At 39.0% G+C, this 22,205-nt stretch overlaps 1 protein-coding gene and 1 long non-coding RNA gene across 4 annotated transcripts in view; both read left to right on the top strand.

Annotated features, from left to right (window-relative positions):
• The first annotated feature begins 49 nt into the window (after positions 1–49).
• On the top strand, positions 50–13,639 carry LOC134508849 (uncharacterized). 3 transcript variants are annotated; one of them, XR_010069158.1, is made up of 5 exons: positions 50–115; positions 4,847–4,964; positions 5,047–5,133; positions 9,045–9,352; positions 11,359–13,639. It is a non-coding gene; the product is annotated as an uncharacterized LOC134508849 (long non-coding RNA). The 3 variants fall into 3 exon arrangements; XR_010069156.1 differs by lacking the exon at positions 50–115 and adding an exon at positions 146–394; XR_010069157.1 differs by lacking the exons at positions 50–115; positions 11,359–13,639 and adding exons at positions 146–394; positions 9,975–10,458.
• Positions 13,640–14,784: 1,145 nt separating this feature from the next.
• ADGRV1 (adhesion G protein-coupled receptor V1) overlaps positions 14,785–22,205 on the top strand; it is a 290,661-nt gene continuing 283,240 nt past the window's right edge. Inside the window, exon 1 of the mRNA XM_063320199.1 lies at positions 14,785–14,848. Coding sequence (XP_063176269.1) covers positions 14,827–14,848 — 22 coding nt within the window. The 5' untranslated portion in view covers positions 14,785–14,826. The remainder of the gene's footprint in view (positions 14,849–22,205) is intronic.

Below are 22,205 nucleotides of genomic sequence, written 5' to 3'. Positions count from 1 at the left end.
GCCGCCCCGCCACGTCCACAGGGCGGCGCCGCCCGCCCTTAAAGGGCCCGCGCGCCGCCGGGTCCCGCCGCTGAGGGGAGGCAGGCGGGAAGCGGCCGCGAGGGGCCTCGTTCAGGTCTTTTTTCACCCCCTTGAACCGCCCGTGTGGGACCGCGGAGGGGAGCGGGGCTGTGAGGGAACCCGCCGCCGTCAGCGGCAGGCCGAGGCGGCCGGGCGGCCCCCTCGTGGCGGGCAGTCGCGGCCTGCTGCCGCCCGAGGGGTGCCACTGAGGCGCCGAGGTGGGCTGAGGGGAGGCCCGAGGGAGAGCGGGAGTGTTGGGAGCGGGCGGGCGTGCAGACTCCCGCCTTTGGGCTTTTGTTGTTAATCCTTCATCTTTACTGACCCGGTCTCTCAGGTAGGAAGCTGTCATGTGTTTAGGCCGGTAAGGTAATTCTTCTAAGAGCCATTTTTGCCTGTAGTTCGCGGCTCCTCCTCAAAGCCTGTGTGCCTTCCAGTCCTGCCTGACTCTTGCTGCACTGCTGCTCACCCAGAAGTTGCTGCCCAGCTCTATTTTAGAGTGATAGAATGGTTTGGGTTGGAAGGGACCTTAAAGATTGTCCCTCCCACCAGCCCAGGTTGCTCCAAGCCTGGCCTTGAACCCCTCCAGGGATGGGGCAGCCACAGCTTCTCTGGGCAACCGGGGCCAGGGGCTCACCCCCCTCACAGCAAAGAATTTCTTCCTCAGATCTCATCTAAATCTCCCCTCCTTCAGTGTAAAGCTGCTCCTTCTTGTGCTATCTCCCCCCTCCCTGCTCCAGAGCCCCTCCCCATCTTTCCTGAAGCCCCTTTAGGGCCTGGAAGGGGCTGGAAGGTCTCGCCGGAGCCTTCTCTTCTCCAGGCTGAACCCCCCCAGCTCTCTCAGCCTGTCCCCACAGCAGAGGGGCTCCAGCCCTCCCAGCATCTCCGGGGCCTCCTCTGGCCCCACTGCAACAGCTCCATGTCATTTTTATGCCTTCAAGCCTTTCCCCTCCCCCCCAGGACCAGCTCTGCAGAGACACAGGTTTTCAGCCCATGCTGATGTATTTTTTCGCAAGAGAGAAACCATAAATTAAGCCCTGTAGATATTTTCAACTTTCCTTCCCTTGTACAGTCATTTTCACTATTAAAGAACTGTCCACAGCTGTTGCAGTTGCTGAGGCAATAGGCAGTAATAGGAAGACTAGGAAGTGAGCTGAATTTAATGTAGCGTGGGTTTCTTCTGGTATGGCCTTAGAAGGACATTTTTGATTACAGCAAGAACAAGTACAGTATTTTTTACAAAAGCTGACAGCTCTAAGGTTAGGCTGAATATGCTGTAACAAATTATTGCATTGTTGCTGAAGACTAATGCGGTTACAAGTCATAGTTCCTCAAAAGATTAAATCTAATGTTTAAAAAAAGAAAGTAATTTTAAATTAGTGGGTTTTTGCCTTTTGTTTTTGAGTCTTATTATATGATGTTCTCAGACTTTCCTGAACAACCAAAAAGTTAGAAATGTGTTTGGTATTAACAAAGGCAGAATTCTTTTATGACTTTAGTTTTGAAAACTTAAATTACTTGAGTTGGAACACATAAGAGCTAATGATTGGGTATCTCCATTAAGTGACATGCTTCACACCCACAGAAGCTAACAAAGATGGAAGCCATGTTTCCAACATTGTAAAATAAGCTATGGAGATGCAGTGTGTTCTTGTGTCTTAGCTTATTTTAAAGAGTAAACACATATATTTCAGTATCTACCTTTAAAATAGTGCTCTGTTGTGGATGAGGGATGGATCAGGTAAAATTAAAGTATTCCTAAGGCTGTCTAGGTACTCCCTAGCTAAGAAAAGCAAACACATTTCAGCATAGATGTTCTGTCAGGAGCAGAGAAGTTCTGTGTTGTAAGTAAGAGAAGGTTTGCATGAAAGAATATAAATATTCTCAGGTGCAGAAGTCAGCAGTAAGCATAAAACACGAGCTGGCCCAATTAGGCAGGTCTGATTGCTGCCCTTTGCAGAGAAGCATGGAGCAGTACTAATGTGTAGGCAGGATTTCCTTCCAGCAAGAAGCTGGGCAAAGTTAGCAGAAGCTAATTTTCAGGCTTTCTTATTCTGCATTTGTTAAAAATATTGTTGTAGATGCCAAGCGCAATTGGAATTCCCTCAAACCAAAGCTTCTTACATGTCAGGAGACTATGTCTAAACCATTTTGGAGCCTAACCAGGGATATTTTCTTTTCTTCAGAGTATTTCATAGCATCTTCCCAATCAAAGCCTGCTCAGAAATAAGCCTTCTATTTTTATCATAGGTCAGATGCACAGCTTGTGCTAATTAACATAGCTGCACTGAAGGCCTTAGATACGGCCTTACATAGAAGCCGCTGTACAACAAAGAGGAGCCTTGGTTGTCAGATTACATGACAAATGTGTGAACATACTTGCTGGGGTCCCAGAATGATTGTATGTGTTTCTGGGAATGGCAAAATGCAAGTAGATTGAATCTTCCACCGTTTCCAGCGAGAGCAGTACTGACGGTGACAAAATTGAATTAATTTCCCATAAACCCTAAGTTTTCTCATGTGATCTCAAGTTGAGGAAAAGTAGTTATAACTTAGTGAATTAGAATTCCATCTATTAAGAGGTGTCGTACCACATCTGGCAAAGAATATCTGCAGCACCAACCAGTTTTGTTTTGGTTTTTAAAGGAAGCTTTCACTAATAGAAGTGAAGCAACTGTAGTTGTCTGTAGCTGGGAAACTGATGACTCAGACTCTATTCATGCTGTTGAAAGACTGTTTTATGGGACCCGTCAGAGCTGTGGGTGGACCTGGAGAGGAGTTTGAAGGCAGACTTCATACACAGTGATGCCTGCAGCGGTGTCTGATGATTGTGCCATCATACACCACTAATGGCATATCCTTTTGGAGGTTTTCTTTAATCTTTGGGTGGTGAGGCTGCGGAAGAGGTCAGAGCAGGGAATTTTCACCGTTTCTTTTATCTAAGGAGGTGTACCATCAGGTCAAAAAAGAACTGCTGAAGCAGCACTCTGCCTTAGAGGGGGGAAGAAAGTATTGGAGTTTCCTTTGACCCTGCTACACCCCTGTGTGTAACTATTTGTAACTAGTGACATTTTCCCATCAATAACAAAAGGGTATATTCCAAACTTGATGAACAAGACTGTAGCTGCATAGCTCCCATGAATGCTAATAGGAATACAGCCTTTCTCCATCGCCATGTAAGTTACTTTGCATATCCTAATAGTGCATTCTCAATGAGCAACGGGGTCAGTGTTAATCACTCCATGGCATTCCAAGAGCCACTGCAGGGATCTCTACCACATTCCCCTTGGTCATGTTATATCTAGTGTGGCTTGGTCCGAGGTAGGAAGTTAAGCACACACATAGTAATACTAAAAAGATCTTAAGGAATTAATAGAAAGGAACTGTAAAGGAGATGTTGGAGGACAGACGTAACTTGATAGTCATTTTTAATTAAAAAAAAAAAATTATTTCTGTCTGGAAGTTACATACATGTCATGTGCCACCGCTGCTTTTGTTAGTCTCTAAATCATTCTATGCTTTGGGACCACAGGGCTAGATTTACATTTAGATATTTAGTGCCAAGTATCTAACTGCATGTTTTAATTGCTTGAATGACATAGTAATGACTCATTAAAAGATTCACATAGTAATGACTCATTAAAAGATTCACATAGAAATAAATATGCATCCTTTCTTGTCTCTGCTTCCCTGATTGGTACTTGGGAATGGTACTAAAATTGTAGGAAATAATAATGTCAAGGTAGATCTATAGCTCAAATGGAGTCAAACAAAGTGTGATGTTATTAAGCAGTGTCTGACTGCAAGATGTGTAAGGTGCAGTAAGAGGAGCTATCTAAGAACTATAAAAGTATGCAGGAAGCAAACAGTGCTAAATCTGCAGAGGCTTGCAGTGTAGTCTCTTCTCTAGTGGAAATATTTGCATGTACGCACTTAACTGAAAGTATTATAATCTGGGCCTTGAAAATTAGCAGAAACCCTTTTTAGTTAGCCAGGTTCCAACAGTTTCACTCTAAAATGGGTTAAAACTGACGACAAAACTTAATTGTTTAATTTAGTATTGTTGTGGTTTTAATGAGAATGAATTAAAATTTATTCTTGGATTGAGACTGTTATTTCCCAATTTCATGTTTCATGTATTTGCTGCTTCCCTTTGGTTACTCAACATCAATTGGTTACTTTTACTATGAATATATATTAAATTTAAATAAAATTAACTAAAAAGTATACTGTGTACCTTCCATAAGACAGCCAGCAGGGTGCATTGGTTGGCTGATATTTGGTTTTAAAAATCTATAAAGAATTGCATATTTGCTTCTGATTTACATTTTACTTTGCTTAGGTGAGGTGTCCTCTGAACAAGAAAATCTACCAGTGAAATAATTCAGTTACAGTAAAGACACGTCCAAGAGACATGGCGTATAGTCTGTTGAAAATTTATTTCAAATTATTTGCAGACAGATTTTGCTCTAAGATTCTGTATTCCTTCTCGTATACCTGTACTGATGACTAAGAATTTCTGTAGTGTGATAACTGAAGTTCTTTTTTTAAAACATTGTCATAGAATCCTTCCAATTTTAGCTGTATGAATCTGTAGTTAAGTCCAGGAATAGCTGTTGCTTTTTTATATGTTTTGCCTGAGTAAATTAAAAAACCCTTTCAGTGCTCATCTTGTTTTTTCTCTGAAGGAATTTTTGAATTGTTGTCAAGTCTTTCCTTTTTTTTTTTTTTTTTTTTAAAGGAATTAAACATTCAGAGCTTGTTAACTGTTTTTCTCTGCTTTCTTTAGCTCTCAGGTTTTGGGAATTTTGTTTGCATCCTCTGTGGGTTTCAGCGTTATTTTTATAATGTGGATACCAGAGCTTTATGCAGTTTCAATATTCACTCCATTAGTGCTACACACAAAGGTAAATGATTCCCCCACCCTAACTTGTCACTAATCTACTGTTGATGTATCTGAAGATAACACAAACTCCCTTTTTTTCACAGTCACAGCATCACATTGAATACTTACGGTGAGGTGCTTTGCTGCTAGAGTTTCTTCAGATGAAAATGATCCAGAAGATCCTTTGTAAGGTATAACCTGTATTTTAGCTTTGAAGGTATTCAGCAGTGTTAATATGACTTTTTTAAACAGAAACAGCTTACCAGATGAGCTATATCACTGTAATATTGTCATTTCCTTTCTGTTAATACTGATACCACAAACATCCAGTTGTGATTTTTGGATTTAGAGGGAGTGCTGAGGAGCAGCAGATCTATTTGTAACCCTTGTTGAACTACATAACAGAGGTGTTTTAATCTGTTTATAATGAAATTTATATTTTGTTCATAATCTCTTACTGGAGAGTGCTTTTTGAGATCTACCAGCTAGTTTTTAATCCATTTTACAGCACTGCACTGCTTGCTGGTATTGCACTATGTATTTACCATATGGTAATGTGATTAAAAAGTCCTCCAACTCTTCAGTTCTGTTATACCAGCACAATTACTGTCATTCAAATTTATAATTTTTCAGAATTAAACCACAGTGCACTATTTGTATAAGATTACATATTTATTCCATTCATTTATTTTACCTCCCTATAAGTGAAATTCCACATCAGCCTTTGCATTATTTTGACTAGGTTTGCTGTCAGGCTGCATTTATAGTCTACGTTTCCTTTTGTATCTTTGGAATTGATTATTACGGACATTTAAAACATGGTTATTAAACTTGTCCTTGTTTTGCCAACCCAGTGGTTTTCCCTTATGTCTGTAATATGCTATAATTTACACAGCGTAATTTAAAATATCTGTTCTCTAGTTCGCTTTTCCATAACCTGTATACTGATTTATTTTTTATTTCTGATTGAATTTTTACCATAATATTGCACCAAGATGCATGCTTATTCAGATTTTTTCTTGATTGTAGAATACTGGCTTTGTGTCATTCTAGTCGTCTTAATTTTGGAAATGGAAAGCCTAAGGATTTTGATAGTTTTCCCCCACAGGAAGGAGTTCAGTGTTACATGGTATTTTTCAAGCACTGGGATTTCAGCTGTAGCAGAAGCTTTCTTTGGCCTCCTTGGTACTGATAATTAGCCCTTAACGGTGCCACTGCAATTTAGGTGTGGTTGCATCTGCATTGATACAGACCTTTCCTTGGTTACAAGCCCACCGACACACATGTTTTTACTGTGGGTGTGTTCTGTATCGGTACATTGCTACCTGTGGCTACAACTGAGAAAAGCTTTTCACTGGCAAACAGTCCTTTGATGTCGTTCCACTGAGTGGGAAAGTGCCAGTATGCAGGCCCCGATACACCCCTGCAGTCCTGCTAACTGTGCAGCCTCTTCTTCCACGCTTCTGCTGTTCTTCCCACATGAAAAGAGGCCTCTGGGCAAGTGAGAGAGCTGTCTGGAATATCCTAGAATTACTTTTATCCTTTGTTTTAAGCTCCTCGCGGCTGGAATAGTGGGGTATGCTGAACAGCTTTTACAAAAAGGAAAGGGAATAGTAGAAGGGAGTGGGAGCAGGAGCAGGGAGACTATCTCATGGTAAAGGACCTGATTCAGAGTCTTGAAAAGCTTTAATATCTGAGCAGGCATGGCATTCACAGCCTGCTATATTGATAAGTATTTGAACTATGTATTTAAGGTGCCTTCAGTTTTTACCTATAATGGCATGCAAGTGTAAATTAAACTGTTGAATTAATACTCCCTGCTCCTGATATTAGTAATGGTACTGTAATTGTAAACATCTTGCTATGCTTTCTTTCAAATTTTCAGTATAAAGTCGATCTAAAAAAATGAAAATTTATCATGTACTATAGCTATCTGTAATCTAGATTATTAGTATAGAGTTTAAGAAATTGTTCTTTTTCATGCAAAACGTGCTGGTTTCAGTTTTGCCTTTATCTTTGTCATTTTTAGATAACTATAGCATATTTTAATAGATATCAAAGTACTTGTAAATGAAATCATCCCATTCAACTTTATTAAGCATTTAAAGTATGATTACAAATGTCCATTTTATGACATAAATAAGACAGTGATCTAGTAGACATAGAAACTCTTTGATGGGAGCATTTTCATGAATTCTAAAACAGATTCCCGCCACCCCTGTTTTCTTACAACTTTTGTCTTTCTATTCGATTCAGTTTCTATACGGGACAGCAGAATGTGTCAGAAACCTTTAAGTTCTTTCAATGAGTATCACGCATGTTAATGCAAATACATTATGAGTAATCCCTCCATAAGTAGAGACAGTAACACAGCCCACACGACATCGGTAAAGTGTTTACAAGGTATTAATATGCCTACTGTGACAAGATGTATTTAATGGGAAGCAGCAAGGAATTTGTTTTATTAGTTTTCCTCCACCCTCAAGTAATAAATCTTAAAAGCTTCAATATTGATTTAATGAAATGAATGGCTGAATCGTTCTGGAGAGGCTCTGACAAGAGGACAAATGCTTCCATGGTTACATTGTGCTATGCGGTATGGTTACTGAGCTTTGTTGGTTTCCTCCCTCTGCCATTGAAGTAAAATAACAAACCACAGGGAAGCACCACACATGGTGGGCATAAACTGGAAGCAACTTAAAGAGATCAAGTTAGCTGATCTTATACAGATTTTAAACAATATGAGTTTTATTGATTTATACTGTATATCCTAAACTTCCTCCTTCATCTGTCACTTTCTCATGGAATGTTTTTATTTCTTGTCTTGAACCATCTCTTGCTTTTGATTTGCAACACGGTAAATTAAAAGGCTATGTAAAAGTGTGTTTCATAGTAGTGTTACATAGGTTATATTTTTCCAGAAATATTTTTATATCAAGTGATGTTACTGCATCAACGTGGGCTTCTACAATACCTAGATAATGAATAACGAATCATGTATAGAACTTTCGTGTGTAGTTGGGTTGGGTTTTTTTAGAGTCCTTTGCAGTATAACATAATTAAGTGGTTTGATTTTCCATCTCCTTGCATCTCATATACTTAAATTGCATGTATCACAGGGAAGAGGGAGATAATAAACATGTAACTTAAAGATGTCATATTTTAAAAAATAAAAAAAAGTAATGGCACACAGTTCTTTCATTAGCTTAAAAATATTGCAGATCAAGCATTACATTAAGAGAAGGAAATCCTGAAGGCCTTAGATTTTGTTCAGGACGATGTGTAAATGAAACTGAAAGCAGATGTATCGAGAGTAGTTGCATCTTTTTCCTTGCAGACCAGCTCTGAGAAGAGCATGTGTTATCCTCTCTATTAGCAGCTGTAAGGTTTTTTCCCTCTACACCCTTGACAGTCCCCAGGATCACTATCTCAGCATCAGAATGCTAAGATGTTCCAGTGCCCCTTTATAGACACAATTTTACAGCAAGGATGGATGCCGGGATTCCCCACAGCTAGGAAAATAAATTCATAAATGTGGAAGATAGTTACTTCTGAGACAGAGGTTCTGGCCCTGCGGCTTCCCATTGGAAGATTACATTTGCTGTGGTTACTTAATTTCACGTTTACTCAAGTAATATCTCTTTGATCTTGAGGGGGAACAGTAAGCAACAAATAAGGAAATATTTCCATCTTTCACTTAAAGGATTTCAGAAAAGAGAAGAGTCAACTCTTAAGTTGAAATACACAAGTTATTTGTGTTTCCAAGTAGTTTTTTTCCTCATTTCAAAGGAAGCAAACAAAATACCGATCTGTGAATTGGGAAAGCAAGTGAAGTTGTATGCAGCAGCTGGAACACTTTTGCTTTTATCTTTACTAGTCTGAAATACTTTTTGAGGACTTTGAAATTAAGAGCAATCTAGATGCAAGGGATTATGGAGAGTTTTTAATATTCTTACTATGTTTTACCTTCAGGAAAATACACTTTTGGTGAGCGTGGTTTTTGAATTTACAGTCTAGTGCTTGACATGCTCTGAAGTTGTGTGTTTAGGTGGATGTTTTATGAGAAAGCTTCTGATTTGCTGCGTACTATCTACATTGTCAGTGACATGCTGCAAATGAAGAGCTGGACACACTTGATTGGAGGAAACAAGACTGCAACTTTATTTAGCAACAATAACTGTGCAAGAGGAGCAGGCAGACGATTCTTGCCAAGTTCTCTTCTTGCTGTTCCTCCGTGTGACCTACAAGCCAGTGAGCATCCACTGTGGTTTGAAAGGAGCCACTGAACGTTGTAAGACCAAACCATCTCTTCAGAGATTGCATTCTTTTTGTGTCATTATAATGGCACAAAATGACAGAAATTGTGTAAAAATTGCATGCTGGAGCTTGATCAACCAAATCAGACGTGCAGTAAGTTGAAACAAAGAAGTTATTTTCTCATTAATTTGTTCAGTTTTTTACACTTGAACATATTTGTTTTCTAAAAGTCATCTAATTTTTTGTGAAAGTCTTGTCAAATATGTAGCTAAGTTCAGTAACAAAAATGTTATGAGTATATGAATAGCATTTCTGCTGTAACATGTGTTAAAATAAAGCAACCTCCCGTGAGTAGATGTCAGGGAACATGTACTTTGTTCCTCATAATAGGAGTACTTCGTTTTTTTCAGTTAACAGCTCTTTTTAAATATTAACATCAGTATGCTTTATCAATATACAAGTAAGGAGCTGTACTATAAAAAAGTTAACCTTTGGCAAGCTGATCACAGGAAGCATAAACAAATAAATGTTTGTCCATCCAAAAAAGAGCACCATGGAAGGTCTTGGTTTTTGGTTTCTTAAATCCTGGACATCTATGAAAAACAGAGGATCGAAACCTGAATTTATCTACATCCATCTGCACATCAGCCAGTTCAGCATAAACCGCCGGGTCAGAAGCATAATACTCAAATTTTGTCAGTCTTCTCAGATACTTAGTACTGTTTGTATTGGTCTACTTTGTGCTCTTTCTTGTATGTGTTTGTTTACTCATCAGGAAACTCTGCAGTAAAATCAAGATTTTTAGTATTAAAGCATTCCCAGTCCATCGAGAAGGATGTGGAACATTTCAGGAACGAGAGAGGTGCAAGTGCCTGGTACAGGTGATAGCTGGCAGTGGTTGCACATTTCTTTGTGGGGTGGCTGGATGGGAGTCTCCAGAGAGTGCAGCTAGATGGCACCAGGAAAGTGATCAGAAACCTCATTTCACATTTTGAAGATCGGACAACACAAGCTGCATCATCAGCTGTTGTCGATAGTGATCAGAAGCCAGGTAATAGACTAGTCAGGGTCTAAGATGAAGACACCTTTTTTCTTTGAGTCTTGGTCAGTTCTGCCCTCTTTCAAAGCACGACTTTTAGCATAGTTCCCTGAAGACCAAAGTCATGTTCTGTAGTTCTGGGTGCTTTTCTTTCAACACTGCCAGTTAGATCTGCTCCCCAGTGTAATCACATTGAGAAGAAGTAATAACAACATGGGGAACGCGTCCTAGACATCAGCCAAGCAGACAGCCCCACAAGGAGGGATATAAGTGCTTGTGGTGGTCTATGATGTTCCTAAAAATGGTCTGTCTTTCAGAAATTCTTACCACCACGGATCATTGCTCAAAGACGATCCACTTTAAAAAAAAATAAATAAAAAATCCACCAAAACCAAGTTAATTTCTTGCAAGAAAATCATCTGTATCTTGCTGATTACTCTGTGAAGAGAGGAGCAAGATCAGCCTTGGTATTCTGCCTGTACACTAGAACTGATCAGAACAGTGTCTGATGGATGTTGTGTATTTTTGAAGTGTTGGATCATACTGGAATTGACTCATTAACAAACAGGAAAGAAGTAAAGTTAACTTGTGTCTGGTGTATTTTAATTAAGGATTGATCTATGAAAAAGAGCTATGCATATGCTTAATGTTCCTCATTCTGAGTAGTTCAATCTGCTTCAGCTGAAGTACCAAAAAAAGGGATAGATAGAGCAATGTGGAAAATTGTGCAAGACTGAAATTTCAAAATTCTCTTTCCTTGCTGCTTGCATCCAAATAAGTGCTTAGCCCAGACTTTTGAGGCTTGGATGCCACAGGTGAAAACAAATCTCAATTTTAGTGGCATTTATGGATGTTCAGAAAAAAAATATTATCGACATTTTTTTTTTACTTTCTAATAGTAGTAGATTAAGATTGCAATACCTGTGATTCAAAACCAAATGGCCTTCGTACAACACAAAAACGTTCCTTAGTAGAAACAAAAATGTAAAGAAGAAGAGAAAATACTCCCTTCTGAAGCCTTTTGTTTGGATTATTTTTTTCTTGCTCCTTTAAGTCCTGCTTTCCTTCTCCGGGATTTGTTTCTTCTTCTGACTCCCTCTTCTCTGGTCTTTCCTTTCAGATGATGCCAACGAAGGGAAAAGGCAAAACAAACAAACAAACTGGAGTCCATTGACTCTATTGCTGCCGATTTCAATATTGGTTTACTCGCAGCAGAGCCATTTTCAACTTGCAGCGTTTTAATGAATTCAAAACAAAGGGAATCCAAACAAATAAAGAATTGAGGGGTGCACGTAGTACACCTTATTTACTGCTTTTATTGAAAAGAGACGTTAAGGCTGACCTGAAGGCATAGTTCTGTGCAATGCCAGATCTTTTGTAGGTCCAATACCACGCCTGATTGTTTATCCCTGACATTTGTAAGGGGTGAGAGCGCTGTGTGGGCAGCATGCTGAGCTGTTAAAAGTGTGTGCGGAGCACCCCATGTCAATCACCAACAACGTTCCAGCTGTTTGAGGACCACACTGACCAAATCCCACGGGAGCTCTGCCTCATCTTCCCCTCTAATAAAGGAGAAGGACAGATCTCTGGAGTGCTATGATGAGAATGAAAAAAAGTAACTGGGAAATCCTCCAGAATCGAGAGAAAATGTGGATCACTGCATGTTGAGTGGGAGAGAGCAACAAACGCTACAGTCATTTTGGATGTGGATGCAGTTTTGTTGAAAGGCTCCATGACAGTCGCCGTGTGAATTAGCGAGCCCAAGTCTGAGTTCTGACTCTTGCTTTGTTTTCCAGCTCAGTAATTAGCAACACTTAACGTGCTCAGGTCTGTTGTAGTTGAGAACTGATGACTATTAAGGCAGCCCCTCTGATACTGGGCAGCTTGATAGCTATTGGTGGGAGCCCCAACTTCCCATGGAAACTGGACAACAAAAGGAAAACATGAAGTAATTTATGTAAGCTGAAACAACATTACAGAATAAAAGATAAAGAGAACCTTATACCTCAAGTATCCTTTCCACCTGTTGATCCAGAGAGGAAAAAGAATATGGGATCTAGATTGTGAGGCTGAGATAGGAAAATAATGGCGGTATGGTATTGAAAAACATAGTTTTCTCTCATGCTTATACATTAAGTTCTGTCTAATGCAAAATTTGGCAGCTAATAGTATGGGCCTTTGAAGGACTGATCCTTGCTCTCTTTTCAGTACAGAAAAACTGGAGTTGGTACATGGGAATAATGCATAATAAAGTATTGATCAAAAAATATATTAATAAAGAAACCCAGGTGGACTACTGCAAGAAGTGGTCAGACATATAACACAGATGATCATACACATCTACTTGAATTTCTTTTTTGTTGTACAGCATGCCTTCTTAGAAGAAAAAAGTACACTTGTGGTTTTTTTTAAAATTAGATATTTTATTATAATGTTTGGTAGTCATTCCAGTGGATTGTTTCCTTTGCTCTGGAGGTTTATTCTGGTGTTAGAACTGGAGTTTATTCTGATTACTAATGTCTGCTTTTGTGTCTGCATGTTAGATCATCTATGCCTTTATCTGTTACACTGCAGATTTTTACTTATCAACGTTCATTTTCGCTGTAGCTGTATACAGAGTAAATCCAGAGGTTCATCTCACCTAACACTAACCTAATATCATTATCTGAAAGTTAGGTGGTAGTCTAAGATAGTTGTTTGGAGTCCCCATTTAGGCAGAGGAGAGAGAGAAGCACCTCTTAGAGGTGGTCCATCTGGTCCGGCTATGTGACTAGGTTAGACTGGATGGCTGATGTTGGCTGGAATGCTTTCTACTTTGAAGTGTCGCATTTACTTCTATAAGCAAAATACTTCTGGTGGTCTTTTAGTCTTTTACTAAGTAATTTTTCAAACCTTTTATCATTATGAAGAATCTTCTTCATCTTTTTCTCTTTGTTTCCATTATTCCTGGTTTGTGAACACCATAACACAGTATTGAGGTAGTGACCAGGCTAATGCCATCAGAAGGCACAGAGTCTTATAGATCCTCTAATTTTTTTGTCCCTAATATTTCTGTGCTGTATTCTTTCCTTCTATATGCAAAGATTATGTTAGCCTTAGCAGAATAAGTGCTTCCTCTCACTGTGATTTCTATCACCGTGATTGCTGTTTCCATATGCTCCAAATAAAAGCAAAGCAAAGGAAGCTCATTTGAAATGCACAACTTTTCAGTAAACTACATCAAAGGTTGTAAAAATCATTCTGTTTTCATTCCGGGCAGAATCCTATTTTGTGCTTAACATTTTCCTCCTGCCTTTCTGTAAATGCTCTGTTTGTGAAATAAAGCCAAGGGTATTAATATCTAAAATTAGGCTAGAGTTACATTTGGATTTGCTTCTAAATACACATATGCTAATATGTATTACAACAGGCATTTACAAGAGATTCTGTGTATTCAATGCTAACAAGGAATAGGATTTTAAAAAATGCATCTGTCAAGTTTCACATTAGATGCCTGTTGGTTGTAGCATTGCTTTTGCACCGAGTTGTGTCAGAGGCATGATTTTTGGAGCTGCTTCGGAGTACTGTTTTGATAGAAGAGTCTGAGGATTTGGGACCAAAAAAATGACAGGATCCAGTGAGCTCACAGTACCTGATATGTGGTTGTGCACTGTTGTAGACTGGGAATGTACTGGGTGTTGGATTTCCTTGGAGTTGGAATTGATGCTTTTTTAAAATTTGATAGAATGGTTTCAGCTTGTATGAGAGATGCAGGGACTGTGGGAGTGCTAGTGCATCTAACTGGATTCACCTACATGAAATGCTGCTGCTGCATTCGTTTGCAATAGCATTTCCACTTTTTAAGATGGGTCGCTACCTCACAGGTTCTGGAAAAACAGAAAAGACTGTGTAAATGAGACTAACTCAGATTCCATCAAAATTCAGTACTTTCTATGTTTTGTGGCTTAGATGCTTCAACATTTATTGGATAAGTAGCATTTTTGATACCTGTTTACCATTAAATGGGAGAATTGGGGAGTTTGTGGGCCAACACTGGCAAGGTCCGAGCACTGCCATTGTGTCTTTGTATGTCTGCTGTGGTGCAGGATTTGCTTGGAATGGGGTGACCATAAAATGTGAATTAGATGTTAGTTAGAGAAATTACTGAGTCCAGAACGCTTGGTCTAGGATTGGGAGTTGTTTATCCCTGTCGAGCACAGAGTAGCTGTGAATTACGATGAGCTGCATGTCCTGGTGCAGCTGAGGACTTGAATCCAAAATCTGTCATAATCCAGTGGTAAAACCTGCCAGTTTTTGCTGCCTGCAGTAATAAAAGAGCCTGGTCCTCGCTAGGTGGAAGAACTGCTGAGGCAGTGGCTGGAGGGGCTGGCTCTATCTCAACTACAGCAGCGCATGGGCAATTGCTGGGGTTTGAGAAAATTGTGTCCTCTTCCATCCCACCCCCTTTTATCCCTGCAGCAGGAGTTGGAGGAGGGAGGAGAGTGCTGGACGCTACGCGGCGCGGAGGAAGGAGGAGGAGGAGAGGGGAATGCATAATGCGTGAGTGACAGAGAGCGTGCAGGCGGCTGGCTGAGTCCAGAAGAGGCGGATGTCCATCTCCCCGGGTCTAGGTAGGTTTGTTGTCTCTCTGTTTGAGGTGGTAGCTGCTCTGGAAGCATCCTGTATCAGGGGCAGAGATGTTCACCGTCCAGCCGGACGGAGGGTTCTGCCGGCAGCACCTGTTGCAGCAGGGACAGGGTTTAACCAGCGGCAGACAGTGAGCGTGTCCACTGGAGAGTAAGACACTGCTAAGGTTTCTGTTGTTCCAGCAGCTCCTCTTTCTGCTCTGCAGAGCAGGGCAGGTGGAGACAAGGGTCTTTCCAGTGGAAAATCCTATTCTCAGGGCAAAACAGCCTGACGCATCCTCGCTGGCAATTTTTAACACTCAAAAAAATGCGCAAAACATTAATTTGACTTTTTAAAAGAGGCAAAAATAAAAGAAGCCGAGGAGCTGCGCATGCATTGTCTGTTGCAAAGGAGAGTGAGTTAAAAGCGAGAATGAATTTCTCAAATCGTCATCTGATAAAGTTTTAAACGTGTTAATAATTAAAAAATGACGTGTAAGTGGTTACAATTGGAAATATTGCTTGTGCTTCTTGCTTTTGATATGCTGATTCTGTGTAAGACATTGCATAATTCACTCTGGCTAGCCCAGATAAAGTTAAGATCAAATGTATACGGAACTGCTTGCCAAACATCAGTCATTGTTTTTTAATGAGTCTATAATTGCTTTATAGTGCAGATGTGAAATAACAGGTGATTTTCAAAAATCTTAGTCATTCTATAGAAGCCAAAGGTGTTTTTTTTTCTGATAATACTTTGCACACATCTTCTAGAATGAGTCTTTCAGTTAAATACTAAACATTTTGAGAATCTGCCATGAAGGCAGTTTAATAAATGAAGGTAGAATGTGATATATTCAGTCTATCTTAAGCCTAAAACAAGCTTTCTCCTACTAAATGTGTTCAGTGTTTCCATGTGGAAAGGAGAACCAGATTCTTGAGGAAATAAAATAGTTGGTGGCATGTTAGTCTTAAAATTGAAATGACCAAATATTTGATAATGTAAAAGCTAACATATTGCAAGGGCGCACAGTTCTTTATTTCTAATTTGCTGTTATTACTAATATTTGTGTTGTTATTGATTTCTAACATGCAGTTTTGTGCTTTACTAGCTTTCTAATACACTTTTGTGTTCTAATAGCTTTACGTGAAGAAATCAATGGTATTTACTAAATTTGCATCTGAGTGAACTAATTAACATCGATAATGGGAGCACATGCTTATTAGCTTGTAATTGTGGTCTGTGTCTTGGTCACATGGAAATCAATGGGAAAAATGATATTTGCTTCTGTGAGAACTAATGCTGGGCAGTTTATTTGTACTGTCAGCACTTTTAAGGCTGAAAAATAACACTGGATGAGTTTTAAAGAGTTGATACTGGTGAATGAGATTGATCCTTATGCATTCAAACCTACAGTGCAATACTTCCCTTGGAAATTGTTGTGAGCTTTATTCGAATGAAATTTTCATAATCACATTTACAACATAACCTGTTATTAAAACCTCTAATATACACGGAATTTTATTATTTAAATTTATTGTCTTCCAGGGCTTTTGTATTTGTTTTTGGAATTCAGTTAAAAACAAATAAGAGCACTTAAGTCTGCAAATGCTTACACGCATATTTTACTTAACATGTGAATATGATGACTGAAACTGAACTATTGGAAAAGCTATGAAAGCATGTACCTTTAATGTATAGCACTAAAGAAGAATACCACTACAGAGGTCTGTAAGGATCTCGGTCATTGGGTACAAACAATTTATGGCAATTTGGAAAAAAATACCAGTGACTCACAAATCACCTTTGATTCTGGTACACAACTACCATCGTTGTTCAGAATTACAACACGGTAATGATGAGGTGATTATTAATTATTGTATTTTTTGAAGTACGTAGCAATGGTCTATAAGCTTAACAAAACTTTAATTTTAGATTGTTTCATTGAAAACTCGATGGAAAAGTATTTCCTTGCACACTTCGAAGAAACGGAGAATTAAAATTTGTCTCAGCTACATCTGAAGATTTTTAGCCTAAGGTGATTTTTGGAAGCATCAAAACAGTAAACTCTATGTCTGACTCACAATTATTTGAGATGGGTATCTGGTGGGATTTATCTTCATTTTATTGTTGGATAATGCTGCTCTCTGATTTTTGTCTTTCTTGGCCAGCGTTTTCCAGGGTGTTCTTGGTATTGGGTCAATTTAGTTGTTCACCAAGAAATACAAATATGTAGGTAGATGAGAGAAAATGCAAAGAATATGCTGAAATTCTTTGCTCGGGGAGTATTAGGCCTTGACCTCCTAAAGGTATAATTACATACCTAACTATTTTTACATGTGTAATCCTATTGATTGGTTTTACTTATTTGTAGAAATTATGCTTGTGTTTCAGCTCTACGAGACTGGCTGATTTAGGTATAGTTACTGTTGTATATAACAGTGAATATAACACTTTTCATCTCTAGAAATAAGCGTACATAGTGTCTGGGTACTTCTGTCAATGTGGATTAAGACTCAGATGCTGTTTAACATCTCCATCATCAAATCGAAGCTTACAGAATGATTACTGTTGATTGTAGGCATTTGTCGTGGTTCTAGAAATTCAAGAAATACGTCTATCAAGTGGGAGCTATTTTACTGTTTCCTAGGGAAAAAAAAAAAAAGATTGACAGGAGGTATGAATGTTAGAGGTTTTTTATCTTATTCCAGGTGGACCCATTGTAACTTTTTACTCTGAAGAAGGTTATTGGATCACAAATGATTATATTTCTGTAAAGCCTTACTTGCCTAAGTCACTTTTTGAGTGAAGAATCTCACTGGAAAATACTTTGTGTCAATAAACATTTTCAAGATTGAGTATACTTCATATATGAGAACTTGTGGCTGTTTCCAGAAGGAATTTGGAAGCAGGGGGTTCTGAAATATGCTTAGAATATGAAAAACATTTTTTCATAGATCGGCTTATGAATATTTCCTACATGGCTATGAATATTTCCTTGTTTAAATTCCTTTTACTGAAATAATTCGTAAGTCCAAACCGAGGTTGCTATTAAGATAAAGTTGTACTTACTTAAACAGGCTTATTTGACAGGCTAAATTTCTCTGGCAAAATTAAACATCAGAAAAGATGCTTTCTATGTTCATCGCAGCTTTTCTGTTAGTGGATTTTTTAGCAAGTTGAAGATAGAATTTCCTCTAGAATGTTATAGCAATATCTTTTTGTATACCAAGAGATGTTTGCTTGGTTATCTCTCTTTGTATCCAGTGTAGGTTTATTAGTTAGAGTACAGTTATGATTCTCATTTTCAGGTGGCAAAAGAAACTTCCTTCTCCTCAGTCACTTATCCTGGACTGGTCCAATATGTTGCTGCTCTGAATTGTTTCAAGCTTTGCTTCATTAAGGATTTAACATGGCCTTAATTCAGCCATCTGTTATGGGTTTGGCAGACCCACAGATCTGAGGTATTGGTCAGAGCTTTAGAAATTTCCCACATTTTTAAAGGTTAGGAAAAGAGCTACCTTTATGAATAGATTTTGAATAATTCTCAGCAAGACAATGGTGCAGAAGTGGGGTAAAAAATGCATGTCATTCTCTGAAGCACAGGGTCCCCTGTCTGCCTTTAGCTCTGCTGAAAGGCAATTAGCATTTCAACCAGCCAATTTGGTTACATGCAATGAAGTACTTGGGTTTGTAATTTGCTGCTCTCGGCTTGGTGCTGTTGAGAACTAGCTCTGTGTAATCCTCTCAAAGCACCTTTCTTTCCAGCATAGTTATTGTTGCTGGTCTTAAATAACTAATCAACAAAGAGATTTCCTTGTCTTGAACTACAGGGTGCCTTAGAAGAACGAAAAGAAATACCCAGTTAATAAGGGAATGATTATAATTATTAAATAGTGATTATTAAATTGTGACATAGGTTAAAAGGTTTAGAAAGCCAAGGAAAGCACAATACATGATAAAGGTAGTGTGAGAAGTCTTTGGACCCAAACAAATTTTGCTTTGGGGAGTTTTCTTCACCACATAAATACTTTATCTTGTGTTTTATATAAAAACAGATTGCCCAGATTTAAGAGATTAATTCACAGCATAGATTAGAGTGAGGGCCCCATGCTAACCACCTTCTCGAAAATGATACAAATGTATTTTTACTTCTACAGAAATAGATCTGGAATAAAACCAACATTCTTTGCTAACCAACATCTAATAAAAATTGAATGCATTTAACTGTGGAAATGAAGCTTGTTTCGATATACATTTTAAATGTAATATATATGGTTGATTCAAATTTTCATGTTTAATAATACACTTTTATGAACTCAAGAATAACTCACTGACACAATTATTCTAATAATTAGGCAACACATTAAAATTCTGTTTGGCTCATACATGCGTATTAACTTGTAAGAATCCACTGTGGATAGCAGTAATTCCTCTGTCAGTACACCCAAAATGGTGCCATTTAATTGCTGTAATTTACTCTTCTATACCTTACAGATTTTTTTTCTTGCAATATTATTATGTGTGAAGCACTATTGCAAAGCAGGTTGTTACATTTTTGGTTTTAAGTATGAGAAAAATAGCCACTATACTGCAGAAGCCCAGAATTACTTTTCCTGATATATGCTATTCATTCAGGCCATAGTACTTCATTCAGGACAAGTACTAAGTATTTGAAGCTACATTTTTTTGGCTTCAGTTCACGTGTTCTAAAAATATGTGAAGTAAAAGTGTTGAGGACATGCGAGAAACCGCCAAAGTAGAGATACAAATTGAAATTATTGTGAAACTTCAGATCTTTACTGAAGTAGACTAAATGGGTGTTCCTCACTGAAGCCTCCTGGCCTTCCTCAGATGGATTTGTGGTTCCATGTGTGCAAGAGCCTGATCCTTTGGCAGGCTCAGGTGCCGTTTGTTCTACAATAAACATGAGTTGGGAATGCTAAGCAGCTTCATGGATGAGTTGTTTGGGTTTTTTTCAGTTTTTTGTTTTTCAATTGGTGTTTTTGTGCAAGAAACCGTTTGAGAGAGAGTATGAGTGCTTATAGTGTCTCAAGCCCTACTTGGAGCAAAATGCCTATGTAAAAACCTAGACCCTGGCTCTGGAAAACCCTGGAAAATAATTTCCATTAGTGAAAGATGCCTGCTGTTTTCATTAGAAGTATATAGGTGGGAAAGGATTTCCAGCGTGGAGCTGAAAACTAGATTTACCTTTTGCTTAAACCTACACTATATGCTAAGTGAACTCTTCCAAAATAACATCTTGGTTTTTTACGGTATATAAGCTTCCCATCAATTGCATGAGATAAGTTAGAAGTTTTGCAGCAGAAATCAGTGTTGTTTTGTTGGTACAAATTAGGGCAAATTCAGCTTCCTACCGGTGTATTTCTTGACATAGTTAATTAGCAGATTTCAGCCAAAGTTTGTTTACATTAGACTCTGATCTCTGTTCTAAATATAAAGTAACCTTAATAACTCCAAATCGTTTCCCTGGACTCAGGATAAAAATAATCTGGATTTTACAGCTAGTCAGAATTATTGTCTGGTTCTCTGTTTGACCAGCAAATTATAAGGTAGCTGCAAGTGTTTGTAGAAGAGGCTTGTGTTCGCTCTGCTTGCTGCAGGCAAACAGAAGTCGTGGGCTCAGCACCGTTTGAGAGCTTTGCCCTTTATTCCCTGCTCAGAATGAGAACTGGCAGAGCAGGCGGCTACCTCAGAAAGCCTTTAGTATTACCTGCCTTAAGACGTAAAACTTGGGTCTCCAGTGATGATTACGTGCTTTAGAACTTAACATTTAGGGATATGGTTTAGATCCGCTCAGATTCTTCTGAGGAAGTGAAAAGAAGCTCACAGAAAATTTACCAGGGGTACTATGGGCTTATTACACTTTTTACCTCTCAGTGACCTCTAATAACAGGATGAGGTAATTTGGATTTCTCATCGGTCTTGGCCTCGGCTTGCAGATTTACCACTTGCAGTATTGGCTCCCGGCTGTGACAGCAGATTTACCTTTCTGACTAGTAAATATAAATACAATGGCAGGCAGCTTATGCATCTTTTCTTCCTTAGGATTTCTGTGCTGACAGGTGTGTCCTCTTTCAAGGGAACATAATTGAACGAGCAAGAATTTCCACATGGAGGTGTTGTTCAGGTTGCATTAAATTGGCCATTACCAGTGATACACGTGGTCACAGACAATAAGTTTTTTTTTTTTTTTAAATATGGCAACTGTTAGAAAGCAAATGGTCAGGAGAATCATTGACTGATGTCAGTGTCATTAATCTCAAATGCAGATAAATCTTCTTAGCCCCTGAGGTTGCGCTGGGGTACTGTTCTGTCACGACAGCAGTAGTCAGTAGGTAAGTAAGCAGCTGAGCCCCAAAACTTCAGGACAGTGAAAGCTGATCAAGGGATTTTCAGCACGTAGTAGTCTGCGTTTGTGCTTCGGCTAGCACTTTCCAGTGTGAGTAATTAGAAGGGGGATGATGGGCGGGTACCTGGAATGTGTGTGTAGTAAAGAGGGAGACAAGAAATCCTAGAAAAGAACTGGAAGCGCAGGCATCCAGTGACACTGAATAAAAAAATTGGTGAGGCAGACTCTTGCCCCAAATGTCGCAATTATTAGCACAGTCCAGGGGTGCAGACAAAACAGTACTTGTGAGTTACTGTAATTCTCAGGCTTTATCCACCCTGAAGCACACTGAAGGCAAAAAAGGGATATAGCAAGATACTGTTTTGAAATAGCACCTTTGGAACACTCTCTTTTCCAGTCTCTATTAGAGTGAGAGACTTATTTATCCCACATCTAAACAAAAAAGCCCAAAACCAAAAAAAGAAAAGGCAACCAACAGGGCAGACTGGGGTAATACCCACTACCCAAATGCTAGACACAACTGTTGTGTCCTCCTTTGCCTATCTGCGAACTGTGGGAACTCTGAGGCAAAGAAGACCCTGGTCTGAAATAAAGTATTTCTCTCTTAATTTGGGATCATGACAACATAGAAAGGAGAAGTTTAGTAAATCCAAGTTTTTGTAGTTCCTGCTGCTTTCCTGGGTTGTTCTCCAATACCGTTATAAATTTCAGTGGTTCTGGGAATGCCTAGAGTAAAAATGCTGAAAATGTTTCTGCAACAGGTGCAGCAAGGGCAATGACCTTGTGAAGCTTCTTGCTCTGTCCTGTTCCTGCGTGCTACAGAGAACCTCCTCTTTACATATGAAAGAGCACATGTATCTCTCTCCATTGTATTCAGCCAAAGATGCTGCTGGGGGCTGACATCTCCGCTGTGAATAGGCTTCTCTCTGGCAACCATTGATAGCTGTAATGCTGTACTCAATGCGAAGTGCTAGGCATGCCAGTTTCTGAAT

The sequence above is a fragment of the Chroicocephalus ridibundus genome, chromosome Z (genome assembly GCF_963924245.1).
Source record: "Chroicocephalus ridibundus chromosome Z, bChrRid1.1, whole genome shotgun sequence".
NCBI lineage: Eukaryota > Metazoa > Chordata > Aves > Charadriiformes > Laridae > Chroicocephalus > Chroicocephalus ridibundus.
The sequence above is the reverse complement of the archived record's forward strand: the minus strand, read 5'-3'. Positions and strand labels throughout refer to the sequence as shown.